General features: G+C 36.7%; 1 protein-coding gene and 1 long non-coding RNA gene across 4 annotated transcripts in view; both read right to left on the bottom strand.

Annotated features, from left to right (window-relative positions):
- Positions 1–293: 293 nt before the first annotated feature.
- Positions 294–3,429, bottom strand: LOC127833785 (uncharacterized). Of its 3 annotated transcripts, none has more exons than XR_008027596.1 (4): positions 3,008–3,429; positions 1,099–1,145; positions 789–861; positions 294–441 (listed from the first exon to the last, which is right to left on the bottom strand). It is a non-coding gene; the product is annotated as an uncharacterized LOC127833785 (long non-coding RNA). The 3 variants fall into 3 exon arrangements; XR_008027597.1 differs by lacking the exon at positions 3,008–3,429 and adding an exon at positions 2,701–2,766; XR_008027598.1 differs by lacking the exon at positions 3,008–3,429 and adding an exon at positions 2,615–2,715.
- Positions 3,430–16,020: 12,591 nt separating this feature from the next.
- Positions 16,021–26,236, bottom strand: part of LOC127834155 (DNA-directed RNA polymerase II subunit RPB1-like) — a 40,143-nt gene continuing 29,927 nt past the window's right edge. The window contains 11 exon segments of the mRNA XM_052359789.1: positions 16,021–16,843; positions 16,845–17,742; positions 18,121–18,304; positions 19,428–19,631; positions 20,389–20,489; positions 21,096–21,342; positions 21,472–21,696; positions 23,671–23,876; positions 24,068–24,318; positions 24,734–24,870; positions 26,071–26,144. Of these exon segments, the coding sequence (XP_052215749.1) occupies positions 16,381–16,843; positions 16,845–17,742; positions 18,121–18,304; positions 19,428–19,631; positions 20,389–20,489; positions 21,096–21,342; positions 21,472–21,696; positions 23,671–23,876; positions 24,068–24,318; positions 24,734–24,870; positions 26,071–26,144 (2,990 nt within the window). The 3' untranslated portion in view covers positions 16,021–16,380.

The following is a 26,236-nucleotide window of genomic DNA, read 5'->3' as shown; positions in this document are numbered from 1 at the left end:
ACTAAGGAAACGGAATAGAGAGCGCCTCAACAAGCCTTGGTCTTTGGATGCAGTCGAACCAATAATTTGTGAGTTAAATATTAAATGAATAAATAATACACTTTTTGTTGATGTACTTGTTTCACAAATTTGATGACACAATTGCCGTAGCGGAGTGGAGTTAAGCGATCTTGATACGGAAACTAAAATATTAGTTGTCACGATTTTTAAACAGTTCATGAACAACGATAAGTGTCGGGATAATTTTGACGAGCTAAAATAACAATTGTTTTTCGTACAGATGTGTCTATCTACCTGGCTAGCAGCTGCTTCCAGAACACAGCACCTTTCCAACAGACGTCGGTAATGAGAATCCTGATCTTTGAAAATCTTTTCCGCTTGTCTCAATGATGACTCAAAAATCGCTGTTTTTTCCTCAAGCGAACGCATATCACTTGGTTCCTTAGAACGGATATAAAAAAGACATGACAGAAGACGTGCGAATTTGTTTATAACACAGTGGGACACCGCATAATCAGTATATTTGATGTTACTAAATAGTTTGTTTGGAACCTTTACCAGGACAGGTTAAGGAAACAGACTGATTATGATTCCTAACCTTGAAAAGGGATAACTTCAAACAAGACAAATCAGGACAATTCCTGTTCTCTATAATGTTGTTCAATGTTAAACGTTGTGTAAACACGTTGAATTAAATAATTTGGTAGTCGGTATTCCATATTTTGTTAAAAAGCTTTTTCTCAAATTAAAGAGAAATTTTACTTATTCGGATTCATTTGTTGAGTTACCTGCATCCGGGGAATCATTTCCTTCGCTGCAGATCTTATATCTGAGAATACCTTTTCAAACGTATTAACGCCGCTAAAACAGTTAAGCAACAGGTATTAAGGACTGTTAAGAAATCTTATCATTTAAATTGGTCAATTATATACAAAGTGTGAGTATATCTAAGAATAAATATGTGTATATCCAAGATTTAATATACTTAACCATACCAATATTCAAACATACATATGTGGACACGATAAACCGCAAAATGTATGGTACATAAAAGTTGTCAATTTATACAATATCTCACAAATTTATGTGTTCATGTACCTGGATTGCTTATTCATGTCGATGTCAACGTTACATATTTCTTGTCTCTGAAAGATAAACAGTGTACAACAACACTTTATAAGATACTGTTTTTTAAAATGGATAAAAACAATGGTTCGATGTAAGCATACGATTGGTAGGAATGACTGGTGCTAAATGTGAATTCTACCATCATCTGTATGCATGTATTATGTAAAACAAACTGTGGTGTACAAGAAATAATACATTAAAAAATGATAATTTGCGAACAACAATCGAATGAATTCCACATTGCACACTCGATTGGAACAAAAACAAATTACTAGCCAATCTAAGTTGGAAGATGTTTTCAAACAATATGAAAATATTTATGTCTATATGATGGAAGATTATAAATGTTGTGATATTGTGACGAAGTCACACAACTTTATCTTTAGTAAAAAGTACCTTTAAGTTATTTCATGTATTTACATCATACCCTTTGATACATTTCTACATGAGACCCACTAGACGGTAGTTCAATTATGTACAAGGTCATTACATCGCACCTATTGGTATCTCCCGTCCAGCGTATAATTTTTTTTATATTCTGTCTTGAAAATAAGTACAGTACGTGTTCATTTTTCAATGTAGTTGATAGTAATGCACCCGTTCAATGCATTTATATTTATGTGCCTAACTGTAAAGGCTTTATTTTAAACTACTGTACAAAAAGCAAGAACATCTTTATTTATTTTAAAGATACTTATTAATACTGAATTATTTTTATCAATGGAGTTCCTTTAACATAGGTTTTACCTCACCTGAGCACACTGTGCTCATGGAGTGCTATGGGATATCGTGTCCGTCAATGACGTGTCCGTGTGTCCATGTGTCAACTTTATATTAATAAGAAATCTCCTATATTCGTTTTGGTCCGTTGATTTATTAAGCCATGCGGCTATTTAAAGTGTTTTTAACTAAACAATCTTATCTGAAACCCCATGGTGTAAATGTTCAATATTTTGTTTGTACCATAGTTGTGTAGCATCTTCAAAGCTTATTAAAATAATGCTCCCAAAAGCAAAAAAAGGAGCTCGGCCCCGAAGATCACCGCTTAAATATACACTTATACAAATATATGGAATGTCTTTGAATTTTTATTTTCAGAACCTTAAAGGCTAATGGCTTTAATGCTTAGTGTTTAGCATCATCTAAAAGCCCTGAAATAGTGTTTTCAAATTATGTCCCACAGGGTCAAAACTGGTCACGCGATTAGATTCATCAGTTTTCAGTTTACGTGTACATATAAAACCCTGACATATCTGAAAGCGCAAATCACAGGTCTTTCATATTTATTATGTAGCCTCTTTTATAGGTCTTCCACAAATTTATTTCATAAAATATATCCCTAGATCCCTTTCTGAAAACCTTTAAAAATCAACATGTCTAAGATTTCAACGCCAATTGATTTAATATTTAATATAAAAAAAATATACAGGTCGGATACACAGTTTGTTAAAAAAATTACTTAGGGTACACTCCGGTTCACACTCACCTGGAAAGCTTTACCGGGAATAGCGAGGCTTTAAATTATGACAGTTATACTGCACAATACTTATTTTTAATGAATGCGACATTTACCGTTATTGTTGGGACATATAGCGGCAGTACAATTTTGCGACATTAGTACGGCCAATGCGTCAATGCGGCAGTATGTTTTGCGACGTTTAGCGTTGGTCGTGACATTGATCGTCAGCCTTGCGATGTATAACGCCAAGTGCGCCATTTAGCGAGTGTGGAATATTTGACGTTGCTGCACATAAACAATACACTGCAAGGCGTAAGATTGATAGAACATAAGTAGTATTTGACGATAATGAAGAAAGGGTGTATTGTATGACGATGGTTAACATATTAATAAGTAACATTTCAAATAATAAAGCCTTACCGTTAATGCTGTGTCCGAGCTTTGTTCGCGGACAGCAGACATCTTTTGTCGAATCGCGTTGTGACTATCCGACAGTGTCCGACACTAACGGGAGTCCGGTAGTCAGAAACTCCTTAAAATGAGACTCGGGCTCTTTGTTTTGTGTCAAGGAAGTCCGTTGGACTCCTTCAAAATCATCTTTGAATTAAAAAAAAAATCCCTTCGTTAACTTATTTGTTTCGCAAAATCAGAATGCCTGCACAAAGGACATCTAACTTAGAATAGTCATAGTCAAACACTGTCTATAAAAACTTTAAGCTGCATTTGTTTATGGTCACATTAAAATTGTAATAATTTAATATTCACCTTGTACATACTGCAGAAGAAAGTATTTAATACCAAGTAATTCCCGCACATTCAACCACTTCGTGAGATCCGTTAAAGTTCTTCTTAACAAGGAAGATTATAGACAGCTGGTCTATTGATAGTGAGATGTGTCAAATCAAAACCAAGTGATGTCGGAAGCTTAGACAAAACTACTACAATACACTCATATTGACTTCGCACTTGAATAAGTATTTTTCTTTTATCCTATGAAAACGCTGTCTGAGCAACACGTTTGTTTTCAGAAGATGCATTGCGAATACTTATTTATGTATTATTATGATGAAAATACTTTTATTGTCTATTAATATTGTATGTAAGCGCACAAAAAGAAATTTTGTTTACCCGTTTTTGTCAAACTACTTTGAACGTCACGGACCCCAGTCTATTGAAAAAAATCGGTGAATAAAAACCCTTTCCACAGTGCTCTGGCATAGCTTACACAGATGTACCTAGCAAGAGTCCTTATTAGATAGAATGAGCAAAACTACTTACAGTGAGCTTGTGGGATGACATTTTGCCCATTGTTAATCATCGTTCCTGCATTGTCTGTTGTCAAAATGTACATTGTTAATACTATAGAGATTATATTTATTTCCAATATTCACGAAACTTTATAAGAAGTTTGGTCTAAATGACAATTGGGTAAATTACAATACTGCGTTCAAATACTAGATTGCTATGTGAAATTATGTGAACAGTTTCTGAACATTCCGGAAGTTACATGTTTACCCAACCCTTATGAAACTTGCTCAGAACGCTTTTTCTAATGTCACATCTGCTGAGTTTAAGAACAGTTGAGGTCGACTGAAAAATATGAGTGACATTGGGCTAAAGCGTTTACCTTATGTGATAGTTGTGAAACTTTGTGAACAATTAAGAAGTCAAATGTTTTACAAATCATCATAGAAATTCGAAATTGCTTCTGTCCGTTCCAAAATAAGACTTAAGGTAAAAGTTGTTTATGGAGTTTTTTTTTTTGAAGTCATTGTTGTTGATCGTTCGGTTATTTCGAAGTTGTAAAGTTTTTTTTTAAATAATCGCCTGGTGCGAAAAATTTTCCCCTCCCTGAGGGTTACTTGCTCTATATGTATGGAGCAAACACTTAAAAAATGTCTTATCTGAAACCGCAACACCATAAAGTTTGGTTTGTGGCATGTATCATTCTATTGTTGTCCTCCACCAAGTTTTGTTTAAAAACCGTCCGTTGGGTAAAAACTGGCCATGCCCAAGGATGAAGACATTTATTTACGTGTAGACTTACACAGTTCGGAACTAAAATTATTTATAAAGACTTGCATAGTAAATATCGATGACTTAAAAAAATCGTCATTTTTGAAACCGCAAGGGTCAGGCGTTTGAAACTTGATGTGTATCTTAAAATAGTTTTCCTCTTTTTTTTCTCAAAAGTTCTCTTAAATCGTGTGTCTGGGGTCAAAACTAACAACACGTAAGTCCGTTCCTATTCAATTATAAAACAGCCCGTTTCGCGAGATCAGAATTACTGCACTTTCGACATCCGACAAATATGCAACCCATCATTCTGCTTAAACACAATAATCGTCGAAACAAAAACAAAAAAAATCGAAATTATTTATTTTGGTTCCTTGTCGCAGCATTCGCGAGTAATAAATCTAACACTGATCATGGTCTTTTTATTCCTCGGATATTTTCGCTTTAAACAACTAGCTTTAGCTGAACAGTCTCTAATCACTATAAAAAATCATCACAAAACCCGTAATTGTTTACGCAATGTGAATCAGTTGTGCGTAAATAGCCCCATGTCACTATCAATCGATAATTTAAGGGACTGTGTTGCCGTTTGTTTGCTTTGTTATATAATGTTAAATAATATGGTTAAAAAGAATAATGCGATGTGCTCTTACACCCAAGTTCGAGGAAAAACAAGCAATCATATATATAAATGCATAATAGTGAATAGTATTTTTTTAAACTTACACTAATTAACTTTGATATCACTGGCATTTGTTAAATAATTTTAAAACATGTGATAAGAAATGACAAAAATATTGAACAGCAGTCACTTTGAACTTCGATTTGAAACCAAACATTAAAGATAATTTAACAATTTATAAGTCGAAAAATTAGGCATATAAAAGGGTAATATTTTAGGACTTCCTGAAGTATGGTCGGACACCTAAATTCTAGAAGAAGGGAGTCCAACGAACTCCTTACTCGGAATAGTTAGTGTCAAACACTGCCTCTTGTATACGCTTGGACTCAACTATGTGATAATCTCTGAAAAAAAACATGCATCACATTTAAACATCTTCACATTTTAAACCTCTTGAGCGTATGTAGCAACTGCATGCAAGTAACCATGATCCAACACTTGAATAAGGTAATTTATACGGTACATTTTAATGATTTCGTTTAGCCACTTGCCGAGACCCATTTTCCAGATTTTTACCCTAAATAAACTACAACCAGAAGGACCACAGTTACACTAAAATTAAAAGATAACAACGGTGGTTATTTCAGAAGCTTGCTGATTACAAAGCTCGATTTAGCAAATTTGTTATGTGTTCGCTATCTTTCGGACATTTTCCCAATTTTATTTTCCTCACTTATTTCAAATGCATAAACTAAAAACTATATTGAAAATAAGCTCAACTAACTTACAACCACCTTCACAATATAAATGAAAACTCACGTCCTACGTCTTGAGTTTCGATGATCAAAAAGGCCGATTGCCGCGTAAGATAGTACCGTAATAACTCTATGTTTTCGGACACTCTAAGTTTTCGGACACCCCTTTTTTTAGCAAAAATAATTATTTTTCGTGACTCTTAATTTTCGGACACACGAGTTTTCGTCCATAATTAATGTCTCTAAGTTTTCGGACAGCATATTTTACAGCGCTATTTTGCCAAATTTCGGTCCTGTTCGATATCTCATGACATCGATCATGGGGTTTTACAACCAGATTAACATCATAAAACACAGCAGGTGCATGCTGAGGGCAACGGACCATTACATTTGCGTTTTGGGTGGATAACCTTGTAAACCGGTATTAAACAATGGTTTCGCCCGATTGCATTTGAATTGATGCCGTTTTAAGGAAGCAGTATGTTTATTATTATATATCTTTGTTCCATATAATTTCAGGTAGCAAAGCTGTGTGGTTGTATTTATTGAAAAGCAGAGAACGAAGAGTACAACACAATAAATTATTGCACATGGATTTATTGCTTTTATTTCAATTTACCGGTAATATAAGACCAACAAACACAACACACCCGGTTCATACCGGTAATGACATTCATTTTCATTCATGTTGGGCATAATTATTGATGAATGACATTTATAGATAAAACAAATTCCTTATGAACATTACAACTACTGAAAAAAGGTTGTATTGAAATAAAAACGCATGTTACGATTACCGGAACATGTAAGAACAATTCTTTTGAAGGATTGAATGAGTCTTTTCCTAAACTCAGAGCCCCGTTTCTTTTACATTTTCACAAACTTATCCATAATTAAAAGTGAACAATTATATTGTTAAAATAACATTCGAAGTCTCAGGGTAATTTGAATGATGGAATTTATCAAACAGATTAAAGCTAATATACCGATAATGCAGATTGAACGTCGATTGGATCGTTATAATTCACCAATCAGATTAAAGAAATCAGTAATTAAACGTTAAAAGTAATAGTGGAACAACGGAATAATGTCAATTAGTGCCAATTATGATAATCTTAAACAACTTTCTTTTGAAAATAAGCGTTATGACAATTACCAGGCGTAGTGCCAATTAACAGTTCAATTATCTACCGCAATGGTACTACCCCTTTCTCAGAAAAATAACTGTGATAAATATACTTAACGCTTCAAAGTGTGATGCACCCTACAGTACAGCTCACGCAAAACCAACAAAGTCCGCGGCTACGCCGCGGACAGATTCTTCTGTTAATGTATTTTCGCCGCGTATTTACTCGGCATAATGCCGAGGCACTCGGCGAAATTTCGCGGAGTGACGCCGCGTCTGTTTTTGCCTCGGCATCGATTCGCGGAGTAACGCCGCGTAGATGCGGCGATTCGCCGAGTTTAACTATTTACAAATATTGATTGTATACTAATCTATAACACATGTTATCGAAATATAGAAACATACACAGAAAATACGCTGTGCGATTGATAACATTTCTCTATATCTGCATTCATTTAATTAAATTATCAATCGGATGTCATCTGTCAAAACAATTATTGCGTATGTCGATAACTAGATCTATATTGAGTTAAAGTTTAGACAGTTAAATCCCGTAGATTATTTCGGAAACGAGACTTGCTTTAAACGTCTGTCATGTCGCCAAAATTGTTGCTCAATAATTTAAAGAAAATAAATGTAGTATTAGATACACATTTTACAACATGTACATGATTCTAGGCTTGTTATTCTTTAGCAAGGCAACCACAATTCTAAAGATGGCTGCCAGTGCAGCAACCATCTGCGAAAAAAGAGAGACATATTGTTGTTGCTTTGTCTAAGTTATCTCTATAACATTACTATGAGGATAAACAGTGCACCCACATCTCAACCTGTGCTTTGCGACACACTCTTTATAAATTTGAATGGGTTGTGTGCATTTCAAACTTGCGATATAAAAAGCTATAACATAATTTTGAAAACTAAGATTATGCAATAGCGAACAACTTCAGTGCCTTCAGCGATTTGATATAATGTTTTATTTGACCGTACGATTATTAAACCTTTAACATAACATATTTTTATAAATCTTAAACTTGTAAAAATTCCAAAGTATGTATGTTATGTTCAAATACCCGTTATAATATAAAAATGAAGCTTGCACTCTGGTATATATTGTTGGGACGCATTGGCCATGGCATGTATTACTAGTATGTATTTTTCTATTGTTGAAGATCGTGTACCTTAAACATGATGAACGGGAGGGCTTGTGCGCTTGATATTTCGTTTATGTTAATACAACCAATATTTATAAGACCCATGGCGAACGCCTCATAAGTTTAAATTGTACTTGTGAAATCTGATACGGCTTTAGAAAATCCCGGTCTGTTGCAATCGATACCCCTGCAAAGCTTGTTTTTGTATATGATAACATAGGTTAGCAAGTACGTCCTTTAATTTTTGGGCTTGCTGTTTTAAGATTTTGTGAAATGGGAAGAACATATTTGCAATGCCAATTATTTTCATTGAATAACTTAAGTCGGGCAGACATAGCTGATATCTTATTAACTACTTTTATGTATAAAACTTCCGTGTGTAACGCAAATGCTTGATATATATTTGTTATTCCAATTTTCGGAACTGGACATACCGATCGTTAAACTGATACTAGATTTGCACACTCTTAAATAAAGAAAAGAAAATTCCCCTACAAGCTGGCCATTATTTACGTTATTGATAATACACTTAAAGTTTTTATATGTGTATTTATATTCTTTTCCTACGAGACATGGTTTACTGGGATATACACGTAATAGGATGAGTTATTTTATTAAGTGCGATCAGTTATCATTTTCTGTTTGAAACAAGCATCATAAAATCGATTAATTGTATAATAGAAACACATAACATATTTTTATTATATATATTTATGGTTTTGAATTCATGTTGCATTTTATTATGTTTGTTTTTTTAATAAAAAAAGTGTATATCCTATGTACTGCAAATGACATTAAGTCTCGTCTTATTATCTACCATGTTGTACTTTATATAATCTTCTTTTCCATAAACTCATTATAAGTATTATGGATATGTGAATAATAAAGCACAAAAATATAGTACCACATATAAATGGGGGACTAGTGCCGCACCTTCATATATTGGCAATACACCTCATTCGTTTTCTTATTTCATTCAAAAGTGTAAGCTCCCTGTAACAGGCCTACTTTTATTCCCGCATCATATTACAAGCTTAATGTTTACAGCACACAGCGGTAACATGTTACGAAACTGCAACTAAATTGCATGTTAAAACCCTCTTAAAAATGCAATAATTTATGTCAAGGCCTCAATTTCATTGTGGAAAAGTATACCGTACTTAAGCATGGCCTACGTGCATGTTAGCGCTGAAAACATGACAGTGCGCCGTTAGTTTTCAAACAAACATTTGAATACGTATTGTATCTTTGCAATCTGATACAACGCCCGGGAATGGCGGTCTGATAAAATCAATATCCCAGCCAAGCCTGCTCTACATTAATATATTTTGCATACCAGCAGGCTGAATGTAGTTTCTTAATTGTCCATGACAACAGGAAGATTAGTATCAAATGTGTAGAATTTCCAACGACTAACCAAGAGAGTATTAACACTTAAGAACAATTAAACAAGTGCATGCCATGGTGGTCTGATGTGTCATTATGCAAGGATATTTAATACGTGTTTCTTCCGATCATATTATTTTCCTGCCATTGTAAATGTTTTGCATTATGTATAGTAATATACATCAAGCCCTTTCGGAAAACTATTTGTATGATCAAGAATAAGGAACATTCATGAACAACACGCTTTACATTGCAGTTAGGAGCTTTAATCCTGTTACTTGCAAACGCCTATGCGCCATAGTGTGGTTTTCAGTAGTTATGTGAATCACATTATATTACATGTTAACTTGTTAAACAGCCATTGTATTTAAGTAGGTCATGGTTGTATTGATTGCTGAATATTTGTTTGGAGAGGCTTCTTAAGTTACAGGCGCGATTATGTAAATTGATTATTTAAGTCTAAAATAGTGTTCAGGTGATCATTTTCGTCGTCATTTTAAAGCTTTTTGGTAATGCGATCATTTTAAGTGTGGCGGTTAGAGCAGGTATAAATACCAAATGTTTCAATGCATATTTTGCCAAAAATCATGATGAAGGTTTACCACTGAAAACTTCACGTATCATTGCCTTCGATACGTATATGTAAGGCAAACGTATAATAGTGTTACGATTACAACCTTTTGGTAATTCATGACACGCAAGGAATTTTGTAAGAATAATGTAATGACATTGTTCTTATTTTCTTAACGTAATGTTCAACACATGAATTTGCGGGGTACAGAATTCGCGCTATTTCGATTGCCAATGTGCTCCTGTGAGTAACTCGCAGTCTGTTCAGGTTTAATGTTGTTTGCTGCTCATCAGTATATAATGTTTGTAGATGAAGGCTTAAGAGCTTGAATCGAGTAAGAAAGGTCTTAAATTAAATATAACTTTCCAAGGGACTACAAATGCGTGAAAATACATATCTAAGTGGTAAAGGGTTAAATTGAAGCCTATTATGCTTGTTCGATGTACATGTATACACGTCAGTTTTAATGTTTAGCGGTCCACTTCTACATCTATGTTCAAATGCGGTCGTGATATTGAACATAATCAGCATCATCATCATCATCAGCAGCAGCAGCAGCATCGGCGGCGGTGGCGGGGCGGCGGCGGCGTCGTGGTCGTCGTCGTCATTTTCATCACCATCATCATTTGCATATGATACTTCACGTGTCTGAGATATATGTGGTTCCATTAGCTGAAATACAATAATGTTCTGTGAACAGCAGTATTTGGCATACGTACGTGTTTTTTTATGCCCCCCCCGAAGAGTGGCATGAAGTTTTTGAACTGTCCGTCAAGCCGTCCGTCTGTCTGTCTGTCTGTCCGTCAGTCCGTCCGTCCGAACACTTTATCATTGGTCATAACTTTTGCAATATTGAAGATAGAAACTTGATATTTGGCAGGCATGTGTATCTCATGGAGCTGCACATTTTGTGTGGTCAAAGGTCAAGGTCATCCTTCAAGGTCAAATATCAAATATATGGCTTCAAAGCGGCGCAGAAGGGGGCATTGTGTTTCTGACAAACACCTCTCTTGTTAGTTGTTCGCTTGCGAACAATTAAGGTTAAGAGCTAGTTTTGCAAGTCGGTCTGCTCTTAACTACCCTAAGAACGATGACCACCGCATCTGCTTGTGCACACTGATTAGCCTGTTTATGCTTCACCACTGGTACACTGCAGACAGTGAGTGTGTGTATGTAATCAATAGTGTTTAACAGCCTGTGCGACGACATTGGCCAGTTTGTCATTGAAATCTGTACATATTGGCTGCGTTCAGGGAAAACGGGGCCTTATGTATGTCCAATAAGTGGTGTCCTGTGCACACTGATTAGCCAGTGCAGTTCGCACAAGCTAATCAAGGACGACACTTTCTGATTCTATGGTGTTTTTCGTTTAGAGACAGTCTCTGGTACTGGGTTGACAATTTATGCATATGCATTAAGCCCTGTTTTCCCAAGAAGCTGCATTCAGTATACAATACACTAATTGTTTCAGTAATGAAGGAATTGAAACAGCGTAACGGTAGCGATACAGTGTGTTTAAATTATAATTTATTAAGAGGAATTATCCGAACGTAGTTAATCTACATTTAATAAACATCATGATTTCGGAACTTGTAATCAGTTTCTATCCCAGGTAAATTATAGTTTATAAGATTGTTCGCCGAGTGACTCAGCGTCATATCACCAACAATTTCCTCGGCATCATGCCGAGGCGTGCCGCGGCGTGTCTCGGCGAACAGACACGGCGACTCGGCGACGAGATGGTCGATGCCGAGTCGACTCCGCGAATAATTGATGTCGTCAAACTCCGCGGATCGCGGAATTTGTTGGTTTTGCGTGAGCTGTACTGTATTATAAGTTTTACGAACAATGGAAGGTGTTAGACAACAACTATCGGAAATGAACAAACAAAGAATTCATATTTTCCTTTTTTTATTGCGTAAATTACAGGTTCATACTAGCGAGTATCGGTACATCATATGCTCATCTTTGAACTCGTTGATCAAAGTACAACCTTGTAGTAACTTTCTGTAAAATAAATTAAGCATTTAAAATAATTTAAAATGCAGTGCAAACATATATGAATGTAATTTATGCTATACGGCACGGTTTTTTTACAAGCACGTGATAATATCGGTAGTCGTCGATACAATTGACGCTATTTTCGGACACTGTAATTTTCGACTCTTTAAGTTTTCGGACACCGGTATTTTGTGAATATTTTTCGTATCTAAGTTTTCGGACACAAAAAAAAAAATTATGTTTATGTGTCCGAAAACATAGAGTAATTACGGTAGCTCATAACAAATAAGTAATAATAAATAACTCGTAACAAGTAACGAAAAATGTCCCTCTATAGCTTCCGTACTATTGCTATAAGGAACACTTGATTGTTTAGGTGTCAACTTTATTTTACGAAATATTTTGCGAAATGTTCGTTGATTTTGAGCGTTATAGAGGCCTCAAACCGTAGATTGAGGTCTGTGACATGGTCGTTTTGTTCATAAAAACAGACGGGGCTACTTATCCATTAATGAATTCTAGCTCTTCTTACACTCATATGTTGCTCAAGAATAAAATTAGAACATGATATAAAATGTTCTGAGCACGTTTTAGTAGGTAAAACAAGCGACTTCCCGCGACTATTGGTTTCAATAGTCACTTAACGAAAACTACACCCCTTATGACTGTCATGTTTTTCAATTGACAGGTACCATATTCCTCTTGTCGACGAACTCATCAGACCAAACATAAACGAAAAGGTTGAGGACAATCGGGCAAAATATTTAGCCTCTAGAGTGTTTACAGGCTTTGTTAAAATTTGACATACTTGCCTAGTTTTTACCCTACGTTTACCTCGTTGTTAACTCGACCGAGATATAAATTGTACAAATGTTCTCTTCAAGTTTTATGAATATTGTGTAATGGGTGTGGCCTCTATTGTGTTAAAAAGCTTTTCCCTTCTTTGACCTATTTTTGATTACATGAGACCCAGTTTCAAATTCGGTCGGAATAGCATGTGGAAAAATGTTTTGACACAATTAAATGTTGGGCGATAAATGTTGCATTAGAATTTTACTCCAGGGGCCAGCGGTTCGAGCCCAGTTAAGGGTTACTTTTTTCTTTAATCTTATTTTTGTTTTTACAGGAGCTTTTTAGATCCAATGTTTACATTTATCAATATAAAGTATTTAACGACGAACTCCATGACAAAATCTGTGAAAAGGTCCCTTTAAGTGTTTGATCATCTGCCAAAAAGTGTGGCAGCTTAAATTCCTTTCTTGATGATCATCCGCACATAAAAGTTATTCAGCTGTAAGAGTTAAAGCAAGATTCACTCATAAATGAAAGGGGCTTTATTAAACAAGCTTCAAGCTAATATAATCTAGAGTGGAACAGTGACAGAGTCCATAATCATGCAAATATCGTTACCGTCCTTTAATTACGATCACCTTAGGTAATTCCACTGTGAAGTTTGAGAAGTAGTTGAAAACATAAGCTTAAGGATTAAAGTCCATGTTCTTATATGCAGGCACATGGCAAGACAAGCGCGATGCTTGTTGCCTACAACTTCGTGGGTGCATAATAGTTAAAGGAGAAAAACCACTTCTAAATTCTAACTGTGGTCTATCAAGACAAATATTTACAGACCAAAAACGACAGCTATTGATTGAATATATTCAGATCGATCTTAAATCATGTAAAATACTGTCTTTTGATTACAACTTCTCAACTTTCGATTCTTAAGTAACATCAACTTTCAATATCTTTACAACTTCTACATTGCCAGTGAATGGTTTAACACTATTATATATATTGTGAAACCACTTCATATTCACGCAATACATGTAACATTACTGTTCATTTGAGTAAAATATATGTGCATATAATATTTAAAGGTAATTCAAGTTAAGTAAAGACAAGGGACAAAATTGTCACAAGACCAGGTTTTCAATGTGAAAAAAGTCAGATAAAGGGAGACAACTGAACTGATTAAATCAGTTCAGTTTTAGTTGTCTCCCTTTATCTGATAATTGTTTATAATTAACCCCATCTGTATCAAAATAAATATATTTTTAGTCGTGGTGACCTTGACCTTGGAATTATTGACGTAATTCTTTCGTGCCACACACCGTCCCATGATGGTGAACAAATGTGCAAAATGATTTTAAAATCTCAACATGAATGACATAGATCTGGCCTGAACAAGCTCATTTATGGCCATTTTTGACCTTTGAACTCAATGTGTGACCTTAACTTTGGAGATATCGACGTAATTCTTTCGCGGGACACACTGTCTAATGATGGTGAACACATGTGCCAAATGATTTTAAAATCTGACAATGAACGACAAAGTTATGGCCAGGACAAGCTCATTTATAGCAATTTTTGACCTTTTAACTCAAATTGTGACCTTGACCTTTCGCGCGACACACTGTCTAATGATGGTGAACAAATGTGCTAAATGATTTTAAAATCTCACAATGAACGACAAAGTTATGGCCCGGACAAGCTTGTTCCGCCCTCCAGCCCGCCTGCCCACATTCACCAATCTAATAACCAGTTTTTTCCTTCGGAAAACCTGGTTAAAAATGGGACAAATGTTTATTTTAAGGAATTTATTGATTTGCACAGATTTTTCCATAGACAAAGAACAACATTAGTGTTGGAAATCTGCATATTAATAATGAAAAAGTAACCCCACCCCGAACATGAGCGCTATACAGTAAAATAGAGTTTACATTTCCATCTCAAAATATTTGTCAATTCTTGATAAAATAAAAATTATGACACTATTATTTTTATAGATAGATGTAATTGTTGTTATTCATACCTCATGGTTTGCATTTACCACCCATAAAAATATATATAAATCAAAATTATTTAATACACATCCAACAGTGTTTAATTAAACAGTCCTGCATTTTGGAGGATTGAAAACTTCTTAATGGCATTTACAGTGAATATGAAAGGAATTTGGTATGTACCGTGAGCAAAAATAAATGTAATTATCCAATTTTGTACAACAATGAACAATTAAGTTTGAGATACATATTTACAATGATTATGATAAAAATATACATACAACAAAATCACACATAATTAATACATATATTTTAAACACTAAATAGATGGTTTATTCACAAATTATTCACAAATAGTACTAATTCTTTCTTCAGACAACTTTATATAGATAGCACTAGACATAGTTGCATTGAGCCTCTATGTCTGTATGTTCAAGAGATGTTACCAATGAAACAAAATATTACATATCCTATACACATATATACAGAGAAACAAACATGATGTAATGAATCTGAAGTCAACACATGTTTTCAATTATCAAGTTAAACAAACTGTCACCAATACAGATTGATGAATTAAGTGTTCAAGAAAATCAAAATAATCTATGAACTTTTTCAATATTTGATTCTTACAATAAGTAATATATTGTTCACAAAAACAAATACCGGTACTTGGAAGACCCGACATTCAAAAAAATGCAAAATTCAGCCCCAAATGTGATCAACAATACAACTAAAGAATAACACCGCATTGCAATTACAGTTTTAATACAACATATTTTTATAGTCATTGTCACATTGTCTGCTTAAAAGCCACACGAGATTTTCATGCAAAACATACATTCATAACAAATATTGCATACACTCTTCTAACACTTACAAGGACAATTTCTACTTAACATGTATGTACACACATATAGCTTACACAACCAACACCATTAAGAATTTGTTTTCGCTTTTTGTACACAATTTGAGAATATATATATATATATATATTTATATATCAATTATCAACACATTTTGCCAGTACTGACTTAAATGGGCAAAGTCATATGCAAGGTACATGAATGATTTTTGCCATTGTTAATTCAAGACATATGTCTGAATTGTAGCATTCAAGTCCATGTATATGCCAAACAAACATGGCTTGTTTCTTTACAAAATATAACATCTAAGCCTATGACAAAAACAACAATAACCTCCAAAACTGAATGTGAATGGCGAAAGTCAATATCACAAAAGGTTTAATACAAACACACGATCAATGTTCCTCATAAAACTGACTGAATAAGAAATAATGACATGATATCTGCCTTTTTTTGTTATGGTACAAGTCAACACTGTAAGAGTTACAACACAATTCAGCTCCCCACATAAGCCTAATCTGAATCACTATCATCTGCAGCACTGTATGTCGGGCTAGTAGGGGAATACTTCGGAGTTGTTGGAGTGTAAGCAGGGGACGAAGGACTGTATTGTGGACTTGATGGGCTGTATGACGGACTAGCGGGCGAATATTGCGGACTTGATGGAGAATAGCTTGGACTGGCAGGCGAGTACTGTGGGCTTGAGGGAGAATATGTTGGGGATGTCGGACTGTACTGTGGGGAGCTTGGCGAGTACTTGTGTGAGCCTCGGTCACTGGCCATGCCTGGGCTGTATGCAGGGGAGGAGGGTGAATATGCCGGGGATGAGGGGGAATATTGAGGGGAGCTTGGCGAGTAGCTGAAGTTTCCAGGGGAGTAGCTCGGCGATGTGGGTGAATATTTGGGACTGGAGGGTGAATATGAGGGGCTTGTTGGCGAGTAGGAGGGGGATTGTGGGCTGTATTTCGGTGAGGAGAAAGTATGAGGGTGAAGAGGGGCTGTAGTTCGGACTGGAGGGGGAGTAAGCAGGTGACGAAGGGGAGTAGCTATGGCTGGAGGGGCTGTAGCTGGGCGAGCTGGGGCTGTAATTGGGGCTCGTAGGGGAGTAACTGGGAGACGTAGGGGAATAGCTAGGGGAGGTGGGGGAGTAAGAGGGGCTTGTAGGGCTGTAGCTCGGGGACGTGGGGGAGTAGCTAGGGGATGTGGGGGAGTAGGAGGGTGAGGTTGGACTGTAACTCGGTGACGTGGGAGAATAACTAGGGCTGGTTGGGGAATAGCTGGGGCTTGTCGGACTGTAGCTCGGTGAAGTAGGGCTGTAACTGGGCGACGTTGGAGAGTAGCTAGGACTTGTTGGACTGTAGCTTGGGCTGGTTGGGGAATATGACGGACTGGTCGGGCTGTATGATGGACTCGTAGGACTGTATGATGGACTTGTAGGTGAATACGATGGTGATGTCGGACTGTAGTTAGGCGATGTCGGTGAATACCCAGGGCTTGTTGGACTGTAACTGGGGCTGGTGGGAGAGTACCCAGGACTCTGTGGAGTGCCTCCAGACATTGCAGGCGAGCTGGGAATATATGAAGGGGAGGTGGGGCTGTAGCTGGGCGACATTGGACCTCTCGGGCTCGGAATATACGGGCTGGAGGGCGAGCTGGGTGAGCCAGGCTGTGGTGACCAGGCAGGACTGTAGCCAGGACTGTAACCGCTCTCGCTTTGAGACGGTGAAAATCCAGCTGCCCCTGGGGTCATACCGCTTCCCACCCCTGGGGACCAGGCACTTGCGTACCCGGGAGTAGCGCCCTGGTTCCAGGGGGTCATCTGCGGGGACATTCCCGGAGCAGGGCTGCCGGCCACACCCATTATCATGCCTAGACCTGGAAATAGGAAAATAGAAATTTAATTATTGTATGCCAATAGATTTCACAGCAACTTTTAATCATGCATGTTGATACAAAATGATGAACAATATGCAAGAGGAGTTCAACAAATTTATTTTTACGAGTACATTTTTCTGAGATAATGTTTTTTATTATATTAATTTGAATTTATTTTTGTGTGAAATAAAGTGAATTAATGCGACACTTACATTTTTTATAATACATCTTGAAATGGGAAATACCTATTAGTTACCTAATAAAGTGCATTTCAAAACAGCCAAACATTGTAAAAACTTACTAACTAAATGAAAGCAATCAGACTTTATCAAAACCAACCAATTATACCCCCCACCCCATCCTACACCACCCACTCACCTCCCATCATGCCAGGCCCCATGGTGTTGGGTATTTCCATGCCATATTTGCACTTCTCTGCGTCCAGGAGCAGGTCAAAGCAACCTGTGCCGATACGCGCCAGCTGTCCCAGCATGATCGCCTCAGACACGCCCTTCATTGGGTCAGACTCAGCGTGGGCTGCAGCTTCCATCTGAATATCAACCTAGGAAATATTAAAATAATAGTCATAGTCTTAAGTAACACACCATCTTTGTATCAACATACGAGATTTCACTCAAAGAAGAAATGCAACATACACGACTTATTTCTGGAGTTTTTATATCATTTTGTTAATATCATTAGAGTGTTAATATTGGAGATATTTTGTCTCAGTTAAGAACAAAAGCTGTGTTTGTGAAACACAATGCCCCCTACTGCGCTTTGAAGCAATATATTTGACATTTGACCTTGAAGGATGACCTTGACCTTTCACCACTCAAATGTGCAGCTCCATGAGATACACGTGCATGCCAAATATAAAGTTGCTATCTTCAATATTGCAAAAGTTATGACCAAGGTTAAAGTTTTGGGACAGAATGACAGACAGGCCAAAAACAATATAACCCCGATCATTCGATCCGGGGGCATAAAAACTTATGTTGAGATAGTTTTGATACATAAGGTCATTTGCATAAATATTATTTTCTAAAAATTAGGGCTCTCAAAATTCATTTAAAGCTCAATATAAAAGAACAATTTATCTAACAAAATAGTTCCGTTTTCAGTACCTTGTACAATTGCCGAGTTTTTACTGGAACCTTTCAAAACCTGAAGAAACCTAACTATCAACTATTTATCAGGAGGCAAAAGAACCATATCAAGTACTTCCAAAGAAAAAAAATAGTGATCTGAAAATTCAATTTACAATTCCAGTTATCAGTAACTTTTATATACAAGAAACTGTCGGAGACGGGTGATGCTCCCCCAATTTTTTTTTTGTCACAATATTGCACTATATATTCAGATAAAGGAAACGTCTTGAGGGCACAGTAGTTGGGGGGACAAGAATTGTTTTATAGAAAATTTCAAAGGGCCATAACTCTGTGAAAAATCATCAAACATAACCCGCTGATAATATGCACATCTCCTCTTGGTAGTGAAGCTTCCCATAAAGTTTCATTGAATTCCGTTCATTAGTTGCTGAGAAATAGCCCGGACAAAAATTGTGCACGGACGGACGGACAGACGAAGCGGCGACTATATGGTCCCACCAAAATAAATTAGGGGGGAGCATAATAAACCTGTTATAGCTGGAAGTAAAAGACCCCTTAGTATCAAGTACTTACAGTCTCTTCAAAGGAACATCGAGCCAGTGCGCCAGTCTCCTGCCTGTTGATACCATGATGTGTGATGGCCATTAAATGACCTTTTGCAGTCATAACGTCACACAGCAAAGCCAGGTGGCGGTAGTTCACATAGGAGCCGTCAAAGGAGATCACATGGTTCATTTCCTTCTCTATCGATTTTCGGACAGCTTCAATACCTAGTGTCTGAAAACAGCATGGACATGTAAACAAGTTAACTTGAAATTACTTAAGTACTAAATTTTAATTATAAAATTTCTGATTTTTTTTTAACCTCCTGAAATTATTTAAATCCTTCTGAAATAACAACTCTTCTGATATTACAAAAATTCAGTTCAAATGTGCCATGATAAACAATGAAATATTTCAGCTATTTGCAACTAACATGTTTTTGTAAAAACTCATAAAATCTAAGAAGAAATTAAAAGAAGATTTTATTTAAATAATGAAATAGAAACAAGTTCCATTGAAGCCTAGATATTATCCTACTTTTCATGTACAGTACAGAAAATCCAAGTTCCGAAAGGGATTACTGAATAGGGATAGTAATGAATATTCAGTTATCATGATATACTTCTATCATATAGGCATCAAGATAGAAAGAAAGGACATTGAAAAGGATGAAATGATGCCCCTGAATCTGTGAGCATGAAGCCTACATCTGCAATTTTCTTTAGTGGAAAAATGAGTTGCGTAAAGAAGTTTCCAAGTACCAGTTTGTCAGCTATGTTCAGGAATGGGTAGATCACTGAGGTTGAAGTGTGATGGGCATCTTTACTTCAATTTAATCTCTTTAAAAAAACTGAAGTAGTTAGCTCCACACACTGTTTGCAGATAGACTCAATGACCGACTTATAGTAACAAATAAACCCCATTCCATGCCTGGAAAGTAAGGAGGGAGGTATGATCGAAGTGCTTAATACAAAGAACTGATTGAATGTACCTCTTGCATCTTGCTGTCCTCAGAATTCATGATTCTCAGTCGTAATACAAGCTTCTCTGCATTGTCATCATTGAAAATGCAGTTCAGGTCATCACCGAAACCTACAAAATAGCAGTAGAGGATTGACATCATTACTATATGATGGTAAATATCTACTTCTACCAAAAGTGCTTTGAGAGTAGTAAAATATTATGCTTATTAAGTCCAAATTAATAATTATCATGTTATATAACAAGAGCACTGCATAACGGGTACCATGCTCGGCTACGGGTGCAGTTTTGAATAAATGAAAGCTTGTCAGAATTTTTTATTTTTTTTAAGGTCACAGTGACATTGACCTTTGACCTAATGACCCCAAAATGAGTGTAGAACTCATCTAGATACATCTACATATGAAGTTTGAAAGTTGTAGGTGGACGCACTTTGATTTTAGAGCCAATGTAAAGGTTTTTGCACGACGCGGACGTCAGACGTCAAGCTGGCTATGACAATACCTTGGGTTTTCTCCGAAAACGCCGAGCTAAATATCAAAATTTTAAAGGGTAAGTTTTTTTAATGGACGCAAGTTTAAAAGTTGTATGTTGAAAAGTGTATTTATTGGACAAATCACAAAGCTGTCCATGGTGAATCTAGTCTTACCCCTACTCGTATCTACTTTCTTTTTTTATGGGGGGGGGGGTGTTAACTATACCACAAGAATCACTCACCAGCAGTGATTTTCTCCGATATCGACTCCATGGTCAGCTTCTTATCTGTCATCCTCTTCCTGTCCAGCTCTATACGAAGCAACCAGGCGGAGATCTTGGTCACATCAAAATCTGGCATTTCATAGTACACGTTCACCCACTCCTGGTCCTCAGCAATCACTGTGTTGGTGGGGTCTGGGTCGTAGTAGATGGCGGTGTTAGCCGTAACCTTGCGAAGGGTCGTGTGCTCTAGACGGCACAGCACGTCCTGGGAAAAGTGGAAGGGAAATGTGAAAACAAATTAACACTAAATTCTCAGCAAATAAACACTACATCGTTGTTTTGATTAGTGATCTAATAATCAAATTGATTTACCAAACAACTACACACCACTAACCTTGGCCTTTTCAGCGTCCCTGGATGCCTGACCAGTGAGGAACACTGTCAGTGAGGGGGTCTTGGGCTTCTTGGAGATGTTAAAGATCTCCTTAAGCCTGGGCACACCCAGGGTGACGTTCTTGGCAGACACACCGGCGTAATGGAACGTGTTCAAGGTCATCTGGGTGGCGGGCTCTCCCAGGGACTGGGCGGCAAGGGCTCCCACCATCTCACCAGGGTGGACCTGCAAATAAGTCACTGGATAAAGGGGCAATGTGTGTAAAGGGTGCACATGGATAAATGGAACTGAAAATAGGTCACTGGATTTAGAAGCAATGTGTGTATAGGGTGCACATTACATGTTCAGAGTAATTGAAGGTGAGCGTATGTAGTTAAAAAAGCGAAATGCCCCAATCTAAAGAAGGTGTATCTAAATAAAGGTAAGCAGATATACAGGAAATTAATTCCAACTCTTAACTTGCTGTTTTCAGACCATGAAAGTTAGACCCTGATTAGCTAGCAAATATGGCCAGAGAAAAATCAGGACGTCTTGGGCATAGCATTATTTCAGATGTAAACAAGAGACAAAATTGTCACAAAACCAGGTTTTCATTGTGAAAAAAAAATCTGATAAAGGGAGAAAACTCAAACTGAACTTTTGAAATGAACAAACAAAATTAACCCCCTTTGTAAGTTTGTTTAAAAAAAATAATCTATTTTTAGTCGTGGTGACCTTGACATTGGAGATATTGAAGTGATTCTTTCGTGCGACACACTATCCCATGATGGTGAACAAATGTGCCAAATGATTTTAAAATCTCACAATGAATGACATAGTTATGGCCAGGACAAGCTCATTTATGGCCATTTTTGACCTTTGAACTCAAAGTGTGACCTTGACCTTGGAGATATCGACGTAATTATTTTGCGCGACACACCGTCCAATGATGGTGAACAAATGTGCCAAATGATTTTAAAATCTGACAATGAACGACATAGTTATGGCCCGGACAAGCTTGTTCCGCCAGCCCGCCAGCCAGCCAGCCAGCCCGCCCGCATTCGCCAATCTAATAACCAGTTTTTTCCTTCGGAAAACCTGGTTAAATATACCCTGTTTACAAAAGAAGCAATTTACTAAGTCTATAATTATCTTTATCAATTCTAGAAGTAAAAGTTGCAATTAAAAAACAACTGTAACTACCCGCTAGTTAGTCTTTTTTAAGCAATCATTCTCAATAAATTGTTTCACTTGATCCAGATCTGAGATAAGAGAAGCAGTTAATTTATATGGCAGTGTTCTGCCGTGGATGCGCCCTTGCGTCATTGGCGCAAAATAAAAGATTTGTCCCCACCCGTTTTCTGTATATGGGTCCGCGGGCGCACAGGAATTAGTAACAGAAACTAATCTATTCAATTTGTAAGTCGGTAAAGTAATCGAGTGAATGTGTAATAAGAACGAATTATTTCATTGGACATGACGTCATTTTGCAGCCAAAGGTAAATTTACTTTAATAACACTTTATTGCATTGGTAAGTTGAGATTACAACAACCAATCAAAATGGCGGAAAGTGACCGGCTGAAGAAAACAAAATCCATTTTAGTTTTTTTCCTCCGGCAAGTAAAATTAGAAAATATGACGATAACACTAATAACACCCCTACAGAGTCTTCCCAAGTCCCAACATCGTTTAGCAATGACAAAAAAGTCTGCCCCTAAATATACGTTTCAAGCCAATTGGCTTCAAAAAATTGTCTTGGTCATTGTTTGACAACAACAAAATGACATGCACTTTGTGCATAAAGCACAAAAAAAACGCCTTAAATATCAGTAATTCTAATTATCGAACAATTATTGACACGCAATGCTGGGTTCAATGACCATAAATCTGTTCAAAGTTTTGTAAATATGTTGACTATTGTTTGACAGTTTTAAAAAGTTTTTAAAATGTTTAAGGTTGAATTAGAATGTAACTTCCTGTAGACTGGCTGCAAGAAGAAAACAAGCAAATTTAAGAGTGCAAGTAAAAGATAATTAGTTTCTAAAAATTAAATTCTGCTACAAATATATTTCTGTGTCTCCAGATTTTTCCTTTTTGTCCCCACTTTTTTAACCCTAAAGGGCCCCTGTCCCCATCAGTAAAGAGTCGTGGCAGAACACTGTATGGGACTGTGAATCAAACAAACATTCTGAGACAACAGCCAAGGAACTATGTCATACCTGGGCATGTTGGAACTTAGTCTCAATCTCTCCAATCAGCCAAACAAAAGCCTCGTTGGACAGCCTGAACTCCTCAATGACGCGCTTGGAGCAGAACGTAGACCGGATTAGCACCTTCATCAGGATGGTGGCGTTCTCATTGGACTAGATAGAGAGGTGATCGTTTCCAGGCACCACAGTCAGTCTCTTGCACAGCTGCCTCACATCTGTGGATGTTAAATTGGGGTGTAAATCTAGCAACATCCTAGGAGATGAGGGACTTTTTCCATTAAATGACTGGGTCAGGAAAACAGGCTTTATATGTCTGATACACAGACCTATTGGCTGCAATTTTTGTATCTAAGTATGCATAGAATACTGTCAATTGGGCAATATTTAAGAAAAGAAAATCACGCACCATCAATGATTTTGGTCGGATGTATATCTGTCAAGCTACGCTTGTTAATCTTGAAGATCTTGTGAGCGTTCCAGATCATCCGCTGCAGGTTACATGGCAACACGACCTTGCTGTCCCCGGACGGGAAGATCTGACGGATCGCGTTACGATCATCTACAAGCTGCTCCCATTCTTGCTCTATCTCAGACAGACAGTTGGCATCCGAGAGGAGGTCGCAAACCACATCCTCCGTCAAACTCTTCTTCAACTGCCTGTAAAATGTAAGCAAAAGAATGTGTTGTTAAACAAGGGAGTGAATGAAGTATTTTTGCCCATAAACTAGTTCACCATTGCTAACAAATCATTCTTCCAAGGAGTTTACCCCGGCTAAAACCCGGATGCTTGCCTTTAACCATCAAGAGTTGGTTACCACAGTCTTTGTGCATGTCCTCATTGTTGTTTATCTTTGTGATATGTCATTAAAGGTAATGATTCACTTAATATATAAACAACATAGGGCTGCAAATTTCTTGTCGCAGACATATTTTCACTTTATTCCTATTCACAGAGGTATGAAAATCAAAATGCCATCTTACCATTATATATGCTAAACTTTAAAGACCAAAGACATTACATACACAAGTTCACCTTCATCATGAATGACTAGAAACCATGGCAAGAACACACCTCTCGTTGGTGGCGTCAAACTTGAAGTTCTTTTCGAAGGCCCTGTTGGAAGGTTTGAGTGTGGGCAGTGCCTGGAGCTCGACCCTCGTAGCATCCAGCCCATCTTCTCCATAACGCAGCTGGATCAGCTGCTCAACCTGCAGGGAAATAATAGTCAGTATTCATTGAAACTGCAATTTAATAATAGTCTTTGATTAATTGAACCTGCAGGGGTTTGAATTCATTGAAACTGCGGTTGAATAAAAAGAAATTGAGTCATCGCAACTGGTGAAATAATAGCCATTGTTATAACTGCGGTGATATATTAATCATTGTAACAGTAGTGAAATAATAGTCATCAATTCATTGAACCTGTGGTGAAAAAACAGCCATTTATTAATTAAACATGTGGTCAAATAATAGCCACAATTATATTAAGTTTACAGTGAAATAATCGTATTTGATTCATTTATCCTGTGATGCAATAAGTCATTTTTTATTGAAACAGTGGTGAAATAATAGTGTTTGAATTATTGTCATTGTTGTGAAATAATAGTCTTGATTAATTGCAACTGTGAAGAAATAATAATCACTGCTACATTGAACCTGTGGTGAAATAATAGTCTCTGTTTTATTGAAAAAATTGGTGAAATAACAGTCATTGATTGAGCCTACAGTGAAAATGAGCAATTTTTTATTTAAATCTTCGGTGAAATAATAGTCATTGATTCATGGAACCTGCTGTAAAAACATTGTTATTGATTCATGGCATATATGGTAATATATAAGTAACTGTACCTATGGTCAAATAATAGTCGTTGATTCATTTAACCTGAAGAGAAATAACAGTAACAAATATATTAACCCTACAGTGAAATAATAGCCAATGATTGATTGAGCCTTAAGTGAAATTACAGTAATTGATTGATTGAACATTGGTGAAAATATAAGTAATTATTATTTTCTATCATGTGAAAAATAGTCATTAATTCATTGAGCCTGCAGTGAAATAATAGTCGGAGATTTACAGAATTTAAACTATTATTTCAATAAAGCTGGGTCCAACGTTCATACTACAGTAAATTTAAGTCATCGTATCAATAAAATTAAACATTAATTTCAACAAAGCTCAATCAGCTGTTCAACCAGAGGTGAAACAAGTCATGGATATATTGAACGTATTCAGTTATATCAAGCAATTGAATGAGCTGTTCAATCTGCAGGCATGATATAATATACCTTGTGTTCATGTTTTTTAGTTATGACTTAGTGGCCTTCTGAAACTTAATCTACATATATAAATACCTCATTGAATTAGTGACCATGAGACCTATATACATTAATCTGTATCACTGTACCTGATTTCTGACGGTTCCATCGTACTTGACCATCACACTCTCCATGGCCTTGATGAGACGGCGCTGGATATACCCTGCAGAAGAGAACAGAGGTAATACATGTGGTGTGCGAGCAAATATAGGGGCAAGACATGATGTGTGCTAGCAAATAAAGTGGCAAGACATG

Source organism: Dreissena polymorpha, chromosome 6 (genome assembly GCF_020536995.1).
Source record: "Dreissena polymorpha isolate Duluth1 chromosome 6, UMN_Dpol_1.0, whole genome shotgun sequence".
In the NCBI taxonomy this organism is placed as follows: domain Eukaryota; kingdom Metazoa; phylum Mollusca; class Bivalvia; order Myida; family Dreissenidae; genus Dreissena; species Dreissena polymorpha.
The sequence above is the reverse complement of the archived record's forward strand: the minus strand, read 5'-3'. Positions and strand labels throughout refer to the sequence as shown.